At 38.8% G+C, this 15,203-nt stretch overlaps 1 protein-coding gene across 1 annotated transcript; it reads right to left on the reverse strand.

The window, feature by feature from the left end:
* Positions 1-1,651: 1,651 nt before the first annotated feature.
* LOC135231845 (olfactory receptor 9G19-like) lies at positions 1,652-2,949 on the reverse strand. Its single transcript, XM_064289043.1, has one exon. It carries the CDS (start codon positions 2,947-2,949, stop codon positions 2,032-2,034), a length of 918 nt encoding a protein of 305 aa, XP_064145113.1. The 3' UTR covers positions 1,652-2,031.
* Positions 2,950-15,203: the final 12,254 nt, after the last annotated feature.

Below are 15,203 nucleotides of genomic sequence, written 5' to 3' on the forward strand. Positions count from 1 at the left end.
CATCCCGTGTGACTCCACTAGAGGAAGACTCTTGGAAGCTTGCAACTGGTTTCCCCTGGGTCCTCCCCCTGTGCCTTTTCCCTTTGCTAATTGTGCTTGTTACCCTTCTGCAGAAATAAATAATAGCTGTGAGCTTGACAATATGTTCAGCCGTGTGAATTCTTCTAGGTAATCATCATGCCTGAGTGTGGTGTTGGGGATTCCCAACACACAGTTGTACTGTGTTTCATGTTTAATTAACTTAACTCATATCTGAAAGGCACACATGGAAAACATTTGCTGCTGAGAATTTAAACATCATCACTTAAAATTTGAGTGATCAAATTCCCTTAGGAATTTATACTATAATTACAAGTTAGTCTGACAGATTCTTTTGCACACTTCGAAACACAAAAAACAGATGAAATATCCTGAACAGTGATTAAAAATTTATTGCTAAACTTACATTTAAGTATATTCTAGCACATCAAGGGCATGTGGTTAATTAAAATTTAGGTTAAATTTCTTTGTCTTCCTAAGGTTATTGCTATCCTTACATTATTTTCTTCCTTGGGTTTTAGTAATATTACTTCAACATGACTATGCTATGAAGATAACCTCCTCAAACACACAATGATATGAACATAGTGTTTCTGGTGTTTCCTTCTGGAATGATATATTTCCTAGTTTCAATTGGTTGGCATTAAATAACCAATTTTCTTCCACTGTAACATAACAGTTTGATCTGTACTGTTATTTTACAGTAATGTGTATTTTATAGGAATTTATTATCTTTAGCCACAAATAGAGTTATCTATTAGAAAATATGGAGCTGAATTGGCAAAAATAGCTGTCCTTTTTAGAACTCTGTTTAGGTAAAGCATCTTGGAATTGCACGGTTGGATTCTGTCTCAGTTTGGGTTGTGAGTGACAACTGGTACTAATTATATCCTTTCTACCTACATTCCTGATTGATGTGTCTGATTGCCACTGTTGACAGGTCCCTCCTATTCTGCATGGAGCCTCTATGTTTTTCTGCAACTATTTGGTTAACTGGCAGTTCCTCGTGTTTTCTTATTTACTGCTTACTCTAACAGAAACAAAGCCATATTTATGCTTTACACACATATATTAACATTGCCTTGCTTTAAAAAAATCAAATTAAATGTAAGTTATCATATTTACTCTTTTCTTGTATCTCTATTTTATGTATTCTGTATACAGACTTTTTTGAGTAATGTGCATCTATAGACTTATTTATCAGGTAGTTTTACTTTATTATAGTTATTTTTATTATAATAATTCTATTTTGATGTTAATAATATCACAAATTGATTGGTAGAAATCTTAGTAAACGGATCCCTAGCAGTTATGCTGATTCACAGACATAATACCACTGGGGTTTTGACTGACTTTTCCTCATGTTAGAGACAAGTAGATTGGTGAGATTGTGGCTGCAGAGCCTAGTTAATACTGCGGTGATTCATGTGTGTTGTTGGGTTTTTGTGCAAATGTTTCCAAAAAAAAAAAAAGATATAAAAGTGTTTAAGTAATTCTGTTAAAGAAATAGAAAATGACAAGTGTCATCTAATTACTAGTCACAGGGAAATAATAAAAATTAATTCAAGATATTTGTTCCCCTATCTAGGAAATAACTATGTAGATACTATCCCATACGGGTAAGTCTCCCAAAAGTCTTCCTATGCTAATGGGATTAGTATTCTGTCATTTCTCTTTATAAAGTTAGAGAAGAGTTTTTGAATTTTAGTTTTTTTTTTTTTTTTGCTTTTATCCATGGTTTTGGTTGTTTCTAACCAATGGGATTCAATCAAAATTCTTAGGCTTTATCTTCAAATGTTATTTCCTAAATTGCCCTAATTTTCCCATCTTAGATCTCTTGAACTGTATTGTCTCAAGGTTGGAAAAACTCTTTAACTTGAACATAAGTTTTTTTTTCATCCTTTTATGGAGCACAATGGCAGCTCTGCTGGAGATACAAATAACCAGAAGAAAAATTTTCTTTGCATCACCTTAGAAGAAGAGAACCTGGATTTATTTAAAGAGTTTATTCAGAGCATGTTTCACATCCTTATTCCTCAGGCTGTAGATCATAGGATTCAATGTGGGGAAGACCACAGTGTAAAAGGTAGAAACTATTTTGTCCCTATCCATGGAATAGCTAGATCGGGGGCGACAGTAGATGTAGAGAATGGAGCCATAGTATAAGGTGACAGAAATCAAGTGGGAAGAGCAGGTAGAAAAGGCTTTGAGGCGGCCCTGGGTGGAGCGGATCCTCAAGATGGTGGTAATGATGAAGAGATAGGAGGTGAGTATGAGCACAAGGGGCATGATGACATTGGAGGCCAGGAGAAAATACAGTAGAGTCTGGTAGCCATCTTTTCTGCCACAAGCCAGCTTCACCAGGGGAAGTAAATCACAGAAAAAGTCATCAATGACATTGTCACCACAGAAGTTCAGTGCAAAAGTTCTTTTGGTGATGATGTAAGAGTTAATAAATCCACCAAGATATGAGGCTGCTACCAAAAATGCGCACAGCCATATGGACATTGCCTGAGAATAAAGCAGTGGTTTTGAGATGGCCACATGGCGGTCATAAGCCATGGTGGCCAACAAGTAACACTCACTAAATCCCAGCCCAGCAGAGAAGAAGAACTGAGCTACACAGCCAGCAAAGGAAATACTTTTGTCCTCAGAGATGCAAGTCTTTAGGATCTTTGGGGTGTTGACAGAGGAATACCAGAGATCCAGGAATGACAGGTGGCCAATGAAAAAATACATGGGTGTGTGGAGCCGGGATTCATTACAGATTAATGTTATGAGCATGGTATTTCCTACCAGGGTCACAGAGTACACAGCAAGGAACACCAGAAATAGGATCAACTGCATCACAGGGTCTGTTGTGAAGCCCACTAGGATGAACTCAGTCACAGTGTGATTGTCCGTCTCCATGGCTAAAAGACACCTCACATATACATGGTGTTTAATTCCCTCAGCTCATATTAAATAAAGGCATTCTATGTGCCAGGTACACGTGATGTGGTAAAACTAAAGCTATTAGAATGAGGAGATCTGAGCAGGAATCCTGACATGAGAAAGTGACGGGAGTTCTCTGGGGAAAAAAAAAAAAAAGTCTCAATATATTCATTTCAGTAAAATGCATTTGTACCAGTACAGCCGTAATGCTGCTAGGGGCCTATTCATTCTTTCTCTTTCTCTCTCTCTCTATTTCTTTTTTGAGTCCCAGGCGCTGTTCTAGGCACAATTTTGTGTCTTATTGTTATGGAGCTTTCGTCCTACAGGAAGACACAGAAAATAATTACAAAAAAAAAAAGTATAGAATGTTTTGTAGATAATGTCGAATGTCATTGAAAAAATGAAGTAGATGAACACAAACTGGGAAAGAAGTTAGTTGAATTTAAATACCCAGGGACAGCTTCCTTTCCCTCATTTCCCAGATTGAAATGGACAAGTTGATGAGATCCCATGAGAGGTAGGACAGTCCCCAGAGTTTACAAAAGGACGAAATTCTCCTCTTCTGCAAATATAGAGAATATTTTCCCTTTCACTGATCTGTAGGATCCTTTGGTACAACTGTTGTAAATCCCAAGAGTTAGGACTAGATTGGGAACCAGGGTGAAATTTCAGAGTGGAGATAAACTACCAAATCCGTCCTTTTATGTTAAGACTGTGTATAAGGAGTGGGGCACTTTTCTTTGTATGGAGCTGCCCCATGGGTTTAAGACGTCTTTCATCTTTGTCTCTTAGACACTAAACAGCCTGAAGGGACCCCAGTCTTTGTGATAGTCAAAAATTTGAACATAAATTTAAAAAATGTTCCATAAGGGATTTTCCTACTTTGTTAAGAACTTCTCCAGAAATTTGCAAATTGCTTTGTAACTCTTCATAGCATCCTTCTAGGAATTATATGAAGGAATAGCAGATAACTGGAGAAAATCACTGAGTGGTCAAGTTATCTGTAGTGATATAGTGCTCCATCCACGTTTTCTTGGGTCCTCTGTGTCATTGGGGTCAGGAGATCACTAGGGTATAAATGGAGTTCCTGGGAGGCAGATACAGCTAAGTGCTCCACTATTAGCTGAAATGTTGGTGGCTCAGATATACCCAGAGCCAACTCAGAAGACAGGCCTGGAAATCTGCTACTGAAAACACTATGGAGCAGTTCTCCTGTGCAACACTCAGGCACCATGAGTTGGAATCATCTTGATGGCAACTACCAACAACAAGAAGGGTACAAGCTCCATGAGAAGATGGATTTTTGTTTGTTTTCTTCATTGCTATATCCCTAGTGCCTAGACTAGTGTCTGGCATATAACAGATACATAATGAATATTTGCTGAAGGAATGAATGAATGAATGAATGAGTGGACCACCCTGATTCTGAAGAGAAGTCAGCAGAATCTCTTTTCTGGGTGGTCTCATAATGATATCATTTTACCCTAAAACCATCAGAGAATTGTATGGTACTGTCATGCAGTTCCTGGCACCAGTAACCCCTGATATTTGTGTTCTTTGCAGACACTTATAGGAAGAAGCAAAGAAGTCTGCCCACAAAAACAGTCAGCCTGACCAATTATTAGGTCTTTTGTTTTCCCAAGTAAGTGGGTTTGTGAAGAAGGAGTTTTTCAGCTTAGCAACAGATTTTCATTACATGCCATGATGGAGGTGAAACATGTCTCAGAAATCAGAGCTGACTGCTCAAACTGGAGATGGCTGGGGTATCAGAAAATACATTTGACTTTTAAGCAAATAACATGGATTCAAGTTTTGTCTCCATGACATGAAGGCTGTAGGAACTTGGAGAAATTACTAATCAATATTCTTAAGCCTCATTTTTTTTTTCCATATTATAATGCAGAGTTAATTTTCCTCTCCCCAGGGTTGTAATAAATATACACAACAACAGCGTGGCTGTTGTTGGAATTGACTGGACAGCAACTACCACCAACAGGGTTGTTGTCAAGATTAAAGGAGATACCTCCTGTAGGGGTTGAGCACAGTGCCTGGCAGGTGGTAAACACTCAAGCAAACAGTGCTTCTCAAATTCTGTGCACATAAGAACCACTTGGACTTCACCCCAGAGATTCCAATTCAGCAACTTATGGGTGAAACCCAGGAACCTGCTTTCTCTCAAGCAGCCCAAGTGTTTCTGCTGCAGGTTTTTTGTAGATCACATCTGAGAAATACTGAAATGAATATCTGTTATAATGTTAATGTTATTACTATTGTTATTATTTACTATTTCAGCAGTCCTCCCTACATTACTATGTTGTGAATAATCAAGGATCTAAAAAATGTAAAGATTTGCAGTGTATAAAGTATTCAACGAGAAGAGTGATGAATAGATCCAGGTGCCAATCCTGATGTCAATGATTTCAGTCACTCTAACTGTGGATTGTGCAAACGGTGAATGTACTGTTAACTGAAAGGTTGGAGGTTTCAGTTTACCCTAAGGTGCCTCAGAAGAAAGTCCTGGTGATCTACTTCTGAAAAATAAGCTATTGAAAACTGTGATGGTTAAGGTTGTGTGTCTCTTTGCTGGTCCGTGATTCTCAGTGTTCTGGCAGCTGTGTACTGTTGTGACCCCTTCCCTGTTGAAATCTGATATGTGCTCACTCCCGAGATGGGATCTGCTGAGAGGTACCTGTGGGGCAGGGCCTGGGCAGCTCATCGCCCCCTCAGTCTTCATCTCTCTGCCCTCTGCTGCCTACTTCTCTCCTGCTCGCCTTGCCAGAGGCTATCAGTTATGGTATGACGTCCATACCAGGGATCAGTAAACTACTGCTGTGGACCAAATCCAGCCCACCACCTCTTTCTTTAGATAAAGTTTCCTTTGAACCCAGGGTCCCTGCTCTGAAAAGCTCCTAAACCAGGGAAACACTGATGAGATGGACCTTCCCCTAGAAACCACAGAGAGAGAAAGACTTCCCCTGGTGCTGGTACGCTGAATTCGGACTTGTAGCCTCCTAGGCAATGAGGGAATAAATCTCTCTTTTTTTAAGCCATCCACTTGTGGTATTTCTGTTACAGCAGCACTAGAAATCTAAGACAAAAACTCTATTGAGCACAGTTCTACTCCGACAACCATAGGGGTCGCCAAGATTCGGAGCCAACGCAAGGGCTACTGGCAAAAACTTTGGAAGACTAGTTTCCCCAATCCTCATTTTTATTATCTATTAATGGGCGTAATAATAAGTTCCTCTTATGATTGTAGGAAAACTCAAAAGGGATATTGTATATAGAGTGCTTAGTAAATGGTTTGTCATATAAAAAATATCTATCATATGTAAGTAATGATGTCACACAGTTGTAAAGCAGTGGCATGTTTTTCATGTCAAAAACTGCAGGGGTAGAATCTGTATCCAATACCTCTACTATGTCCCCTGATATATGTTCTTTCTTCTAATCTTGCATCTTTCTATTCTCTACTCTCTCACAATTACTCATTGCCCCACAATGCTCTCAGTGCCTTCTGTTGGTTTGTCACACTACGGTGACTTGAGTGTAGCCATGATGCTAGAAACTGTACCACTGGTAATTCAGTACCATCAGGGTTATCCATGGTGGACAGGTTTCAGTGGAGCCTCCAGACTAAGACAGACTAGGAAGAAGGCCAAAATTAGCCAGTAAAAACTTTATGTTTGGTTGAAGTACAAGGCCAGTGAAGGCGAGGAAGACCCTCGGTGAAATGGATTGGAACAATAGCTGTTTTGATGGACTCAAACATGTGGGTGATTGTGAGGATGATGCAGGACTGGGTAACATTTTGTTCTGTTGTATATAATGTTACCATAAGTCAGAGTTGACTCCATGGCAACTGAGAGCAGCAACAGTCTCTCAATCACCAAACCATCCATCATGGAGCCCAGTGTGGTGCTCTGTCCTTGCTTCCCTCGTCCTTCCATTCATGTTCTCTACTTTGAGCTCCATTCCTTCAGAGATGGTAATTCTCTTCTACTGTGTTTAAAGACCCTTCCTGAGACTCCTAGGAAAGCCATATAATTGCCCTCACAACAGAAAAGACAAAACACGCAACAAAACAAAAACTGTCATAACTTACCATGGCATACAAAAACAAAATAGAGTTCAAATTTTCTTGGTGTTTGCCCTGAAACCCACCTAGGTACACCATGTAAGGGCCTGGTTGGAAGAACTGAGTAATCTGTTATCAGAACCAGAAGATTATGCCTACTGGACAGTGTGTGCTAACCAGCTATCATGTTTATTCTACTAATAACGTTATATTGGTATTATAAGCTAAAACAGCTTATAAAACAGCTCATAAAAGCTAAAACAGCATTTTCTACCCAAAAGTATTAAATTTTTTTTTTTCCTTCTAGAAGTAAACCTGTGTCACCTGGAAATCTTAAATACGCTATATTTAAAGAAATACCAAAGTGAAAGAAATTTAAACTTTTCTTTTGACCCTCAGCCCCATAATCTCTCCTTCTTTATTGTGCCACTCTAGTTTCGACTGGAGAGCAGCGAGCTGGTTTTTTTGTAGTTACTCTTGAGATATTTTTAAGCGCTATTGGCCAAGTGGATCCTAATGGTTTCTTAATTTAGTTTTGTCTCCCTTGTCCTTCCCTGTAATGCTAGTTCCCCTTTTCATGCCACTAACAACAAGAAATAATACATCTCTTGTGCTTTCAGCAGTTTCAGAGATGACAATTGGATGATTGTGATTTTTAAAGAGGGCCTTTCCTTAGCCATTATTATGTCATAGTGTGCAAGTGTCGACTGGTCTGGTTGTGAGAAAAAAATAAAATCTTCCAGCTACCTCTAACATCTGAATTAGGCAACTCACCCAAATTTCTCAGTAAGGCCACCATCCCGACAGAGCTCAAACCTGCTCCTCCCAGAATTTTTTATATCAGTTTCTGGATCCCCAGGGTTGTAGATTCCTGTAGTCTCTTAGGACTTAATGAATTGAGAAATGAGTAACATGGTAATTAAACAGAACTGAATGTTGACAAATTGGGTATTATATAATAAGATGGAGAGAAAATTTTTTGGAGGCCATGATATCCTGTTGAAAAAGTAATCAGTCATCATTTTCATTGTCATTCCATTTTGCATTCTGGAGAAGATAAACTAAACATATGTGTACACATATACTAAATATGCTATTTATGTGTGAGCAACCCTGCTGATGCAGTGCTTAAGTACTTGGCTACTACTAAAAGGTTAGCCGTTCAAACTCACCAGCTGCTCTGTGGGAGAAAGATGTGGCAGTTGGCTTCCTTGAAGATTACAGCCTTAGAAACCCTATGGGACAGTTCTACTCTGTTGTATAGAGTCAGAATCAACTTGATGACAATGGTTTTTCATTTTATTTTATTCCATGTATTCATATGGGCACATCTACCTATTAAAATATATCTGCTCATCAATAGCAGTATTTCTGTTATACCTTCAATGCATCCCTCCAAATCCATTCTCCACCCCAACCTCCTCTTTGATGTAGGTGGCTAAGCTGTATGAATTGCTTCGATGGAATCCTTTGCTCTCTGTCTTCTTAGGGGCCTAGTCAATGGTGTCATTAGCAGCAAGGAGAGTGAGTTCAGGGTAATTTTCCCCATGCTCCTTATGTGAATAATTCCTAGAGTCTGGCTGCATTGTATCTCCAGCCAGGCATTGCTCCTCCAAAGTTCAGTGCTTTTAACCACTCACTTTTCTGGTCTCTTTAGGGCTGGAGTGGTAACAAGTCTCAGAAGTTACCTATTTAGTGCTATTACCCTATTCCTAGGGATTTCCCACATCGAACACATTCCTTTGTTGTAATTCCTTTATTATACTCGACTCAAATTACCTAATTTAAGCGGGCCATCTAGTTTCCTAAGTTTTACTGCTCTGAGAATAGGTCAAGGAAACAACCATTTAAAAGGAATTTAGGTTCTTCAAGTTGCTCAAGTATTTGAAGAACAGACAGATAAATCCCTTGCTGGGGTAAATGGAACATTGGTAATCTACACTATCTACTAGCATCTAATTTACGTAAATAATCAATGATGATGTCCTGGTAAGAAGAATAGGTGGAGAACAAAGTATTGACAGACAAACTGGCTATGGCAAAGAGGCTTGGAAATAGAGATTATAAATATTGTATTAGCACCAGGCATCTGCTGAAGTTGAAAGCTGTGATTATCCAATTGAGATAAACAAATAGGTGGCCGGAATGCCTGAATTGCACCTTTGAAGCAGACTGTCATCTCTTGTGGAGGTAGGGAAGTTATTGTTGAGGACTAAAGGCACTTCCTGATTGTCTGAGCTGCAGATTTGCAGAACAAATAAGTAGTTAGCCTTGCTGTTGTTAGATGCCATGGAGTTGTTTCCAACCCATAGCAAATCCATGTACAAAAGAAAGAAACTGCAGGGCCCTGTGCCATCCCCGAAAGTGTTATGTTTGAGCCCATTGTTGCAGCCACTGTGTCAGTCCATCTTGTGGAGCACTGCTTCTGTTTCGCTGATGCTCTACTTTACCTAGCATGATTTTCTTCTGCAGGGACTGGTCCCGCCTGATAACATGTACAATGTATGTGAGAAGAAGTCTCACCATCCTTGCTCCTAAGAAGCATCTGGCTGGAATTCTTCCAAGATAGGTTTATTCTTTCTTCTGATACTTCATGATATATTCAGTATTCTTCACCAGCACCATAATTTAAAGGCACCAATTCTTCGGGCCTCGTTATTCATTGTCCAGCTTTTACATGCACCTTAGTCTTCAAAGTGGTATTTTTCTTTTTAACACTTTAAGGAGATCTTATGCAGCAGACTTGCCCAATGCAATACATCCTTTGATTTCTTCACCGCTGCTTCCGTGGGTGTTGATTGTGGATCCGAGTTAAATGAAATCCTTGACAACTTCAATCTTTTCCCCAATTATCACAATGTTGTTTACTGGTCCAGTTGTGAGAATTTTTGTTTTCTTTATGTTGAGGGGAATTCGTACTGGAAGCTGTAGTCTTTGATCTTCATTAGTAAGTATTTCAAGTCTTCTTCATTTTCAGCAAGCAAGGTTCTGTCAACTGCATATTGCAGGCTGTTTCTGAGTCTTCCTCCAATCCTGATACTGGGTTCTTCTTCATGTAGTCCACCTTCTCAGCTTCTTTGCTCAGCATACAGACTGAACAAGTATAATGAAAGGAAAGAACACTGATGTACACCTTTCCTGACCTTAAACCACCCGGTATGCCCTTGTTCTGTTCGAACAACTGCCTATTTTTCTATGTACAGATTCTTCATTAGCACAATTAAGTGTTCTGGGATTCCCATTCTTTGCAATGTTATCCATAATTTGTTATGATTCACACAGTTGAATGCCTAAACATAGTAAAAAAAAAAAAAAAAAAAAACACTGGTAAACATCTTTCTGGTATTCTCTGCTTGCAACCAAGACCCATCTGACATCAGCAATGATATCCCTAATATCACGTCATCTTCTGAATCTGGCTTGAATTAGCAGTAGTTCCCTGTCAATCTACTGTTGCAACTGCTTTTAAATGATCTTCAGAAAAATTTCACTTGCGTGTGATATTAATGATATTGTTAGATAATTTTCACATTCTGTTGCATCACCTTTCTTTGAAATGGACAGAAATATGGATCCATTCCTGTTGGTTGGCCAGGTAGCTCTCTTTCACATTTCTTAGCAGCAATGATGAGTGAGGGCACCCAGTGCTTCATCTGTTGCAGCATCTCAATTGGTATTCTGTCATTACCTGGAGCCTTGTTTTTGGCCAATGCCTTTAGTGAAGCTTGAACTTCTTCCTTCAATACTATTGGTTCTTGATCACATGCTACTGCCTGAAATGGGCTGAACATAGACCAATTCTTTTTGGTACAGTGACTCTGTGTTTTCCGTCCATCTTCTGATTCTTCCTGCATCATTCTATATTTTGCCCATATAGTTGTTCATTTTTGTAATTTGAGGCTTGAATTTTTTCTTTAATTCTTTCTGCTTGAGAAACGCTGAGTGTGTTCTTCCCTTTTTTGATTGTCTTACTCTGAGTCTGTGCAAGTTTTGTTATAATTCTTCACTTTGTCTTCTGGAGCCACTCATTGAAATCATCTGTTTAGCTCTTTTACTACATCATTTCTTCCCTTTGCTTTATCTTCTGTCTGTTCAAGAACAAGATTCAGAGTCTTTTCTGACACCCATTTTAGTCTTTTCTTTCTTTCCTGTCTTTTTAATGACCTTTCGCATTCTACATGAATGATGTCCTTGATGTCAGCCCAACTTCAGTCATTAGCATTCAGTGTGTCAAATCTATTCTTGATATGGTCTTTAAATTCAGGTGGTATACACTAAAAGTTGTGCTTTGGCTCTCATGGACTTGTTTTAGTTTGCTTCAGCTTTAACTTGATCTTGCTTATGAGCAACTGATGGTCTGTTCCACAGAAGGCCCCTTGCCTTTTTCTGACTGATGACATTCAGCTCCTCCATAGTCTCATTTCACAGAGGAAGTTGTTTTGATTCCTGTGTCTTTCATCTGGGGAGGCATGTGTAGTTGCCATTAATGTTGTTGAAAAAAAGTATTTGCAAGAAATAGGTTTTTCATCTTGCAAAATTCTGACATGTGAACTCCAGCATTGTTTCCATCACCAAGGCCATATTTTCCAACTATGGATCCTTCTTTTTTTTCAGTTTTAACTTTCAAATCACCAGTAAATATCAATGAACCTTGATTGCGTATATGATCAATTTCAGACTGCATAAGTTGGTAACAATCTTCAATTGCTTCGTCTTTGGCATTTGTGGTTAGTGGGTAAATTTGAATAATGGTGGTATTAACAGGTCTTCATTGTAGGCTTATGGATATTATCCTATCACTGACAGCAGTATACTTCAGGATATTTCTTGAAATGTTCTCTTTGATGATGAATGTGATACTATTCTTCAATTTATCATTCCTGGCTTAGTAGACCTTATGATTGTCTGATAAAAAATGGCCAACACTAGTTCATTTCAGCTCAGTAATGCCTAGGATATCAATACTCATGTGTGACATTTAATTTTTGATGACTTCCATTTTTCCTATATTCATATTTTGTATTTCCATGTTCCGATTTTTAATGGATTTTTTCAGTTCTTTCTTCTCATTTTGAGTCATGCCACAACAGCAAATGAAAGTCCCAAAAGGTTTACTCCATCCATGTTATTAAGATCAATTCTACTATGAAGTTTTCCCCAGTGGAATTTTTTTTGAGTGCCCTTCAGCTGGAGGGGGTCATCCTCCAGTTCTGTATCAGACAGTGTTTTGTAGCTATTCCTAAGGTTTTCATTGGTCATTTTTTTTTTTTTTTAATGAAGAAAGTGCCTGGTTCTTCTTCCTAGTATGTCTTAACCTGGAGGCTCCCCTGAAACCTATCCATCATGGGTAGCCCTAGTGGTATTTGAAATACCAGTGACATCGTTTCCAGCATCATACCAACACACAAGCCACCAAAATATGCCTATCAGACAGATGAATGGTTGAGTTAACCTTTGTAGGCATTAAATGGAAAAGCAATTGAACTTAACTGGAAAGAAGTGAGATTCTGAGATGTAGGATGGCATTTGGACAGAGAAGGAAAAGTCTGATTTGGCTATCTACTCTATTATGTGTCGAAAATACTAACAACATAGGCTACCATAGGGCCTCTAACATAACATCATTTTTGGGTAGAATTAGTGAGTCACCTGAGTGGCAGGTAAATTAGATTAGACTATTCCTACCAATCCAAAATGGCAGGGGGATGATTTACCTCTTAGGAATAGTTACTGTTTTTAGGATGACTTTCCTTTACACACTCGTTTCCCTGCCAACTATTCACTGCCAGCATCTCTAGATGCATCTTTATAGAATGCCTTATTCATGAACATGGTATACTACCAAACATTATTTATGACCAGGGGATTCATTAAATAGCAAAACAAGAGCAACAATCATATCTTATCCACAGGAATTATTGTTGTTGTTAGGTGTCATCAAGAACTCTAACTCATAGTGACCCTGTATATATAACAGCCAACATGTGTCTGTCAGTTTTTCATACTGTGGGGGCTTGCATGTTGCTATGATACCAGAAGGTATGTCACTGGTATTCAGATGCGAGTAGAGTCATCCACGGTGGACAGGCTTCAGCTGAGCTTCCAGGCTAAGACAGGTTAAGAAAAAGACCCAGGTGATTCACTTCGGAAAAGAATTAGGCAGTGAAAACCTTATGAATAGCAGCAGAATATTGTATGATATAGAGCTGTAGAGCTGGATGATTAGCCCCGCCCCCCCGGTTGCCAAGTTGGAAGGCACTAAAAAGATGACTGGGGAAGAACTGCCTCCTCAAAGGAGAGTTGACCTTAATGTTGTGGATAGAGTCAAGCCTTTGGGACCTTCATTTGTGGACAAGGCGTGACTCAAAATGAGAAGAAATTGCAATTATCCATTAATGCAATTATCCATTAAAAATTGGAACCTGGAGTATAGGAAGTATGAATCTACAAAAATTGGAAATTGTAGAAAATGAAATAGAATACATAAACACTGATATCCTAGGAATTAAAAAAAAATTAGTGAGCTGAAAGGGACTGGTACTGGCAATGTTGAATTGGACAATCATATGGTCTACTATGCTGGGAATGACAATTTGAAGAGGAATGGCCTTGTATTCATCATAAAAAGAACAGTTCAAGATCTATCCTGAAATACTATGCTGTTAGTAATAGGATAATAACCATACGCCTACAAGAAGACCAGTTAATACAACTATTATTCAAATTTATGCACTAACCACTAAGGTCATAGATGAAGAAATTGAAGATTTTTACCAACACCTGCAGTGTAAAATTGATGGAGCACACAATTAGGATGCATTGATAATTACTGGTGACTGGAATGCGAAAGTTGGAAACAAAGAAAAAGGATTGGTAGTTGGAATATATGGCCTTGGTGATGAAACCGATGCTGGAGAAAGCATGATAGAATTGTGCAAGACCAAGAACCTCTTTGTTGCAAATTCCTTTTTTCACCAACATAAACAGCAACTATACACATGTACCTTGACAGTTAGAATATACAAGAATCAAGTTGACTACATCTGTGGAAAGTGATAATGGAAAAGTTCAATATCGTCTTTCAGGACAAGGCCAAGAGCCCACTGTGGAACAGACCATCAATTGCTCACATGCAAGTTTGGTTGAAAGAAAATTAGAACAAGCCCACAAGTGCCAAAGCATGACATTGAGTATATCCCACCTGAATTTAGAGACCATCTCGAGAATAGATTTGACGTGCTGAACACTAACACTAAAGACCAAATTATGGAATGATATCAAAACATTGTACCTGAAGAAGACAAGAGTCATTAAAAAGACAGGAAAGAAGGAAAACATCAAAATGGATGTTAGAAGAGATTCTAAACTTGCTCTTGAAACTCGAGTAGCTAAAGCTAAAGGAAGAAATGATGACGTCAGAGAAATGAACAGGAGACTTCAAAGCGTGGCTCAAGAAGACAGTAAATTATTATAATGACATGTGCAAAGACCTGGAGGTAGAAAACCAAGAGGGAAGATCATGCTCAGCATTTCTCAAGCAGAACTGAAGAAAACTTTCAAAAGAACTGAAGAAAAAATTCAAGCCTGTAGTTGCAATACTGAAGGATTCTATGGGGAAAACACTAAATGACACAAGACTCATCAAAAGAAGATGGAAAGAACGCAGAGTCATTACACCACGAAGATATAGCTGACATTCAACTGTTCCAGGAGGTAACATATGATCACGAACCAGTGGTATTGAAGGAAGAAGCCCAAGCTGCACTGAAGGCATTGGAGAAAAACAAGGCTCCAGAAATTGATGGAATATCAATTGAGATGTTTCAACTAATGGATGGAGCTGGAAGTGCTCACTCATCTCCGTCAAGAAATTTGGAAGACAGCTACCTGGCCAACTGACTGGAAGAAATCCACATCTATGCCTATTCCCAAGAAAGCTGATCCATCTGAATACGGAAATTATTGAACACTATCATTAATATTGTACACAAGTAAAATTTTGCTGAAGATCATTCAAAAGTGACTGCAGCAGTATATTGACAGGGAACTGCTGGATATTCAAGTGGGATTCAAAAGAGGATGTGGAACCAGGGATATCATTGCTGATGTCAGATGGATCCTGCCTGGAAGCAGAGAATACCAGAAAGATGTT

The sequence above is a fragment of the Loxodonta africana genome, chromosome 7, assembly GCF_030014295.1.
Source record: "Loxodonta africana isolate mLoxAfr1 chromosome 7, mLoxAfr1.hap2, whole genome shotgun sequence".
In the NCBI taxonomy this organism is placed as follows: domain Eukaryota; kingdom Metazoa; phylum Chordata; class Mammalia; order Proboscidea; family Elephantidae; genus Loxodonta; species Loxodonta africana.

Excerpts from the sequence above, each read along its gene's own strand:
- LOC135231845 (XM_064289043.1), bottom strand. The coding sequence starts at position 2,949 with ATGGAGACGGACAATCACACTGTGACTGAGTTCATCCTAGTGGGCTTC.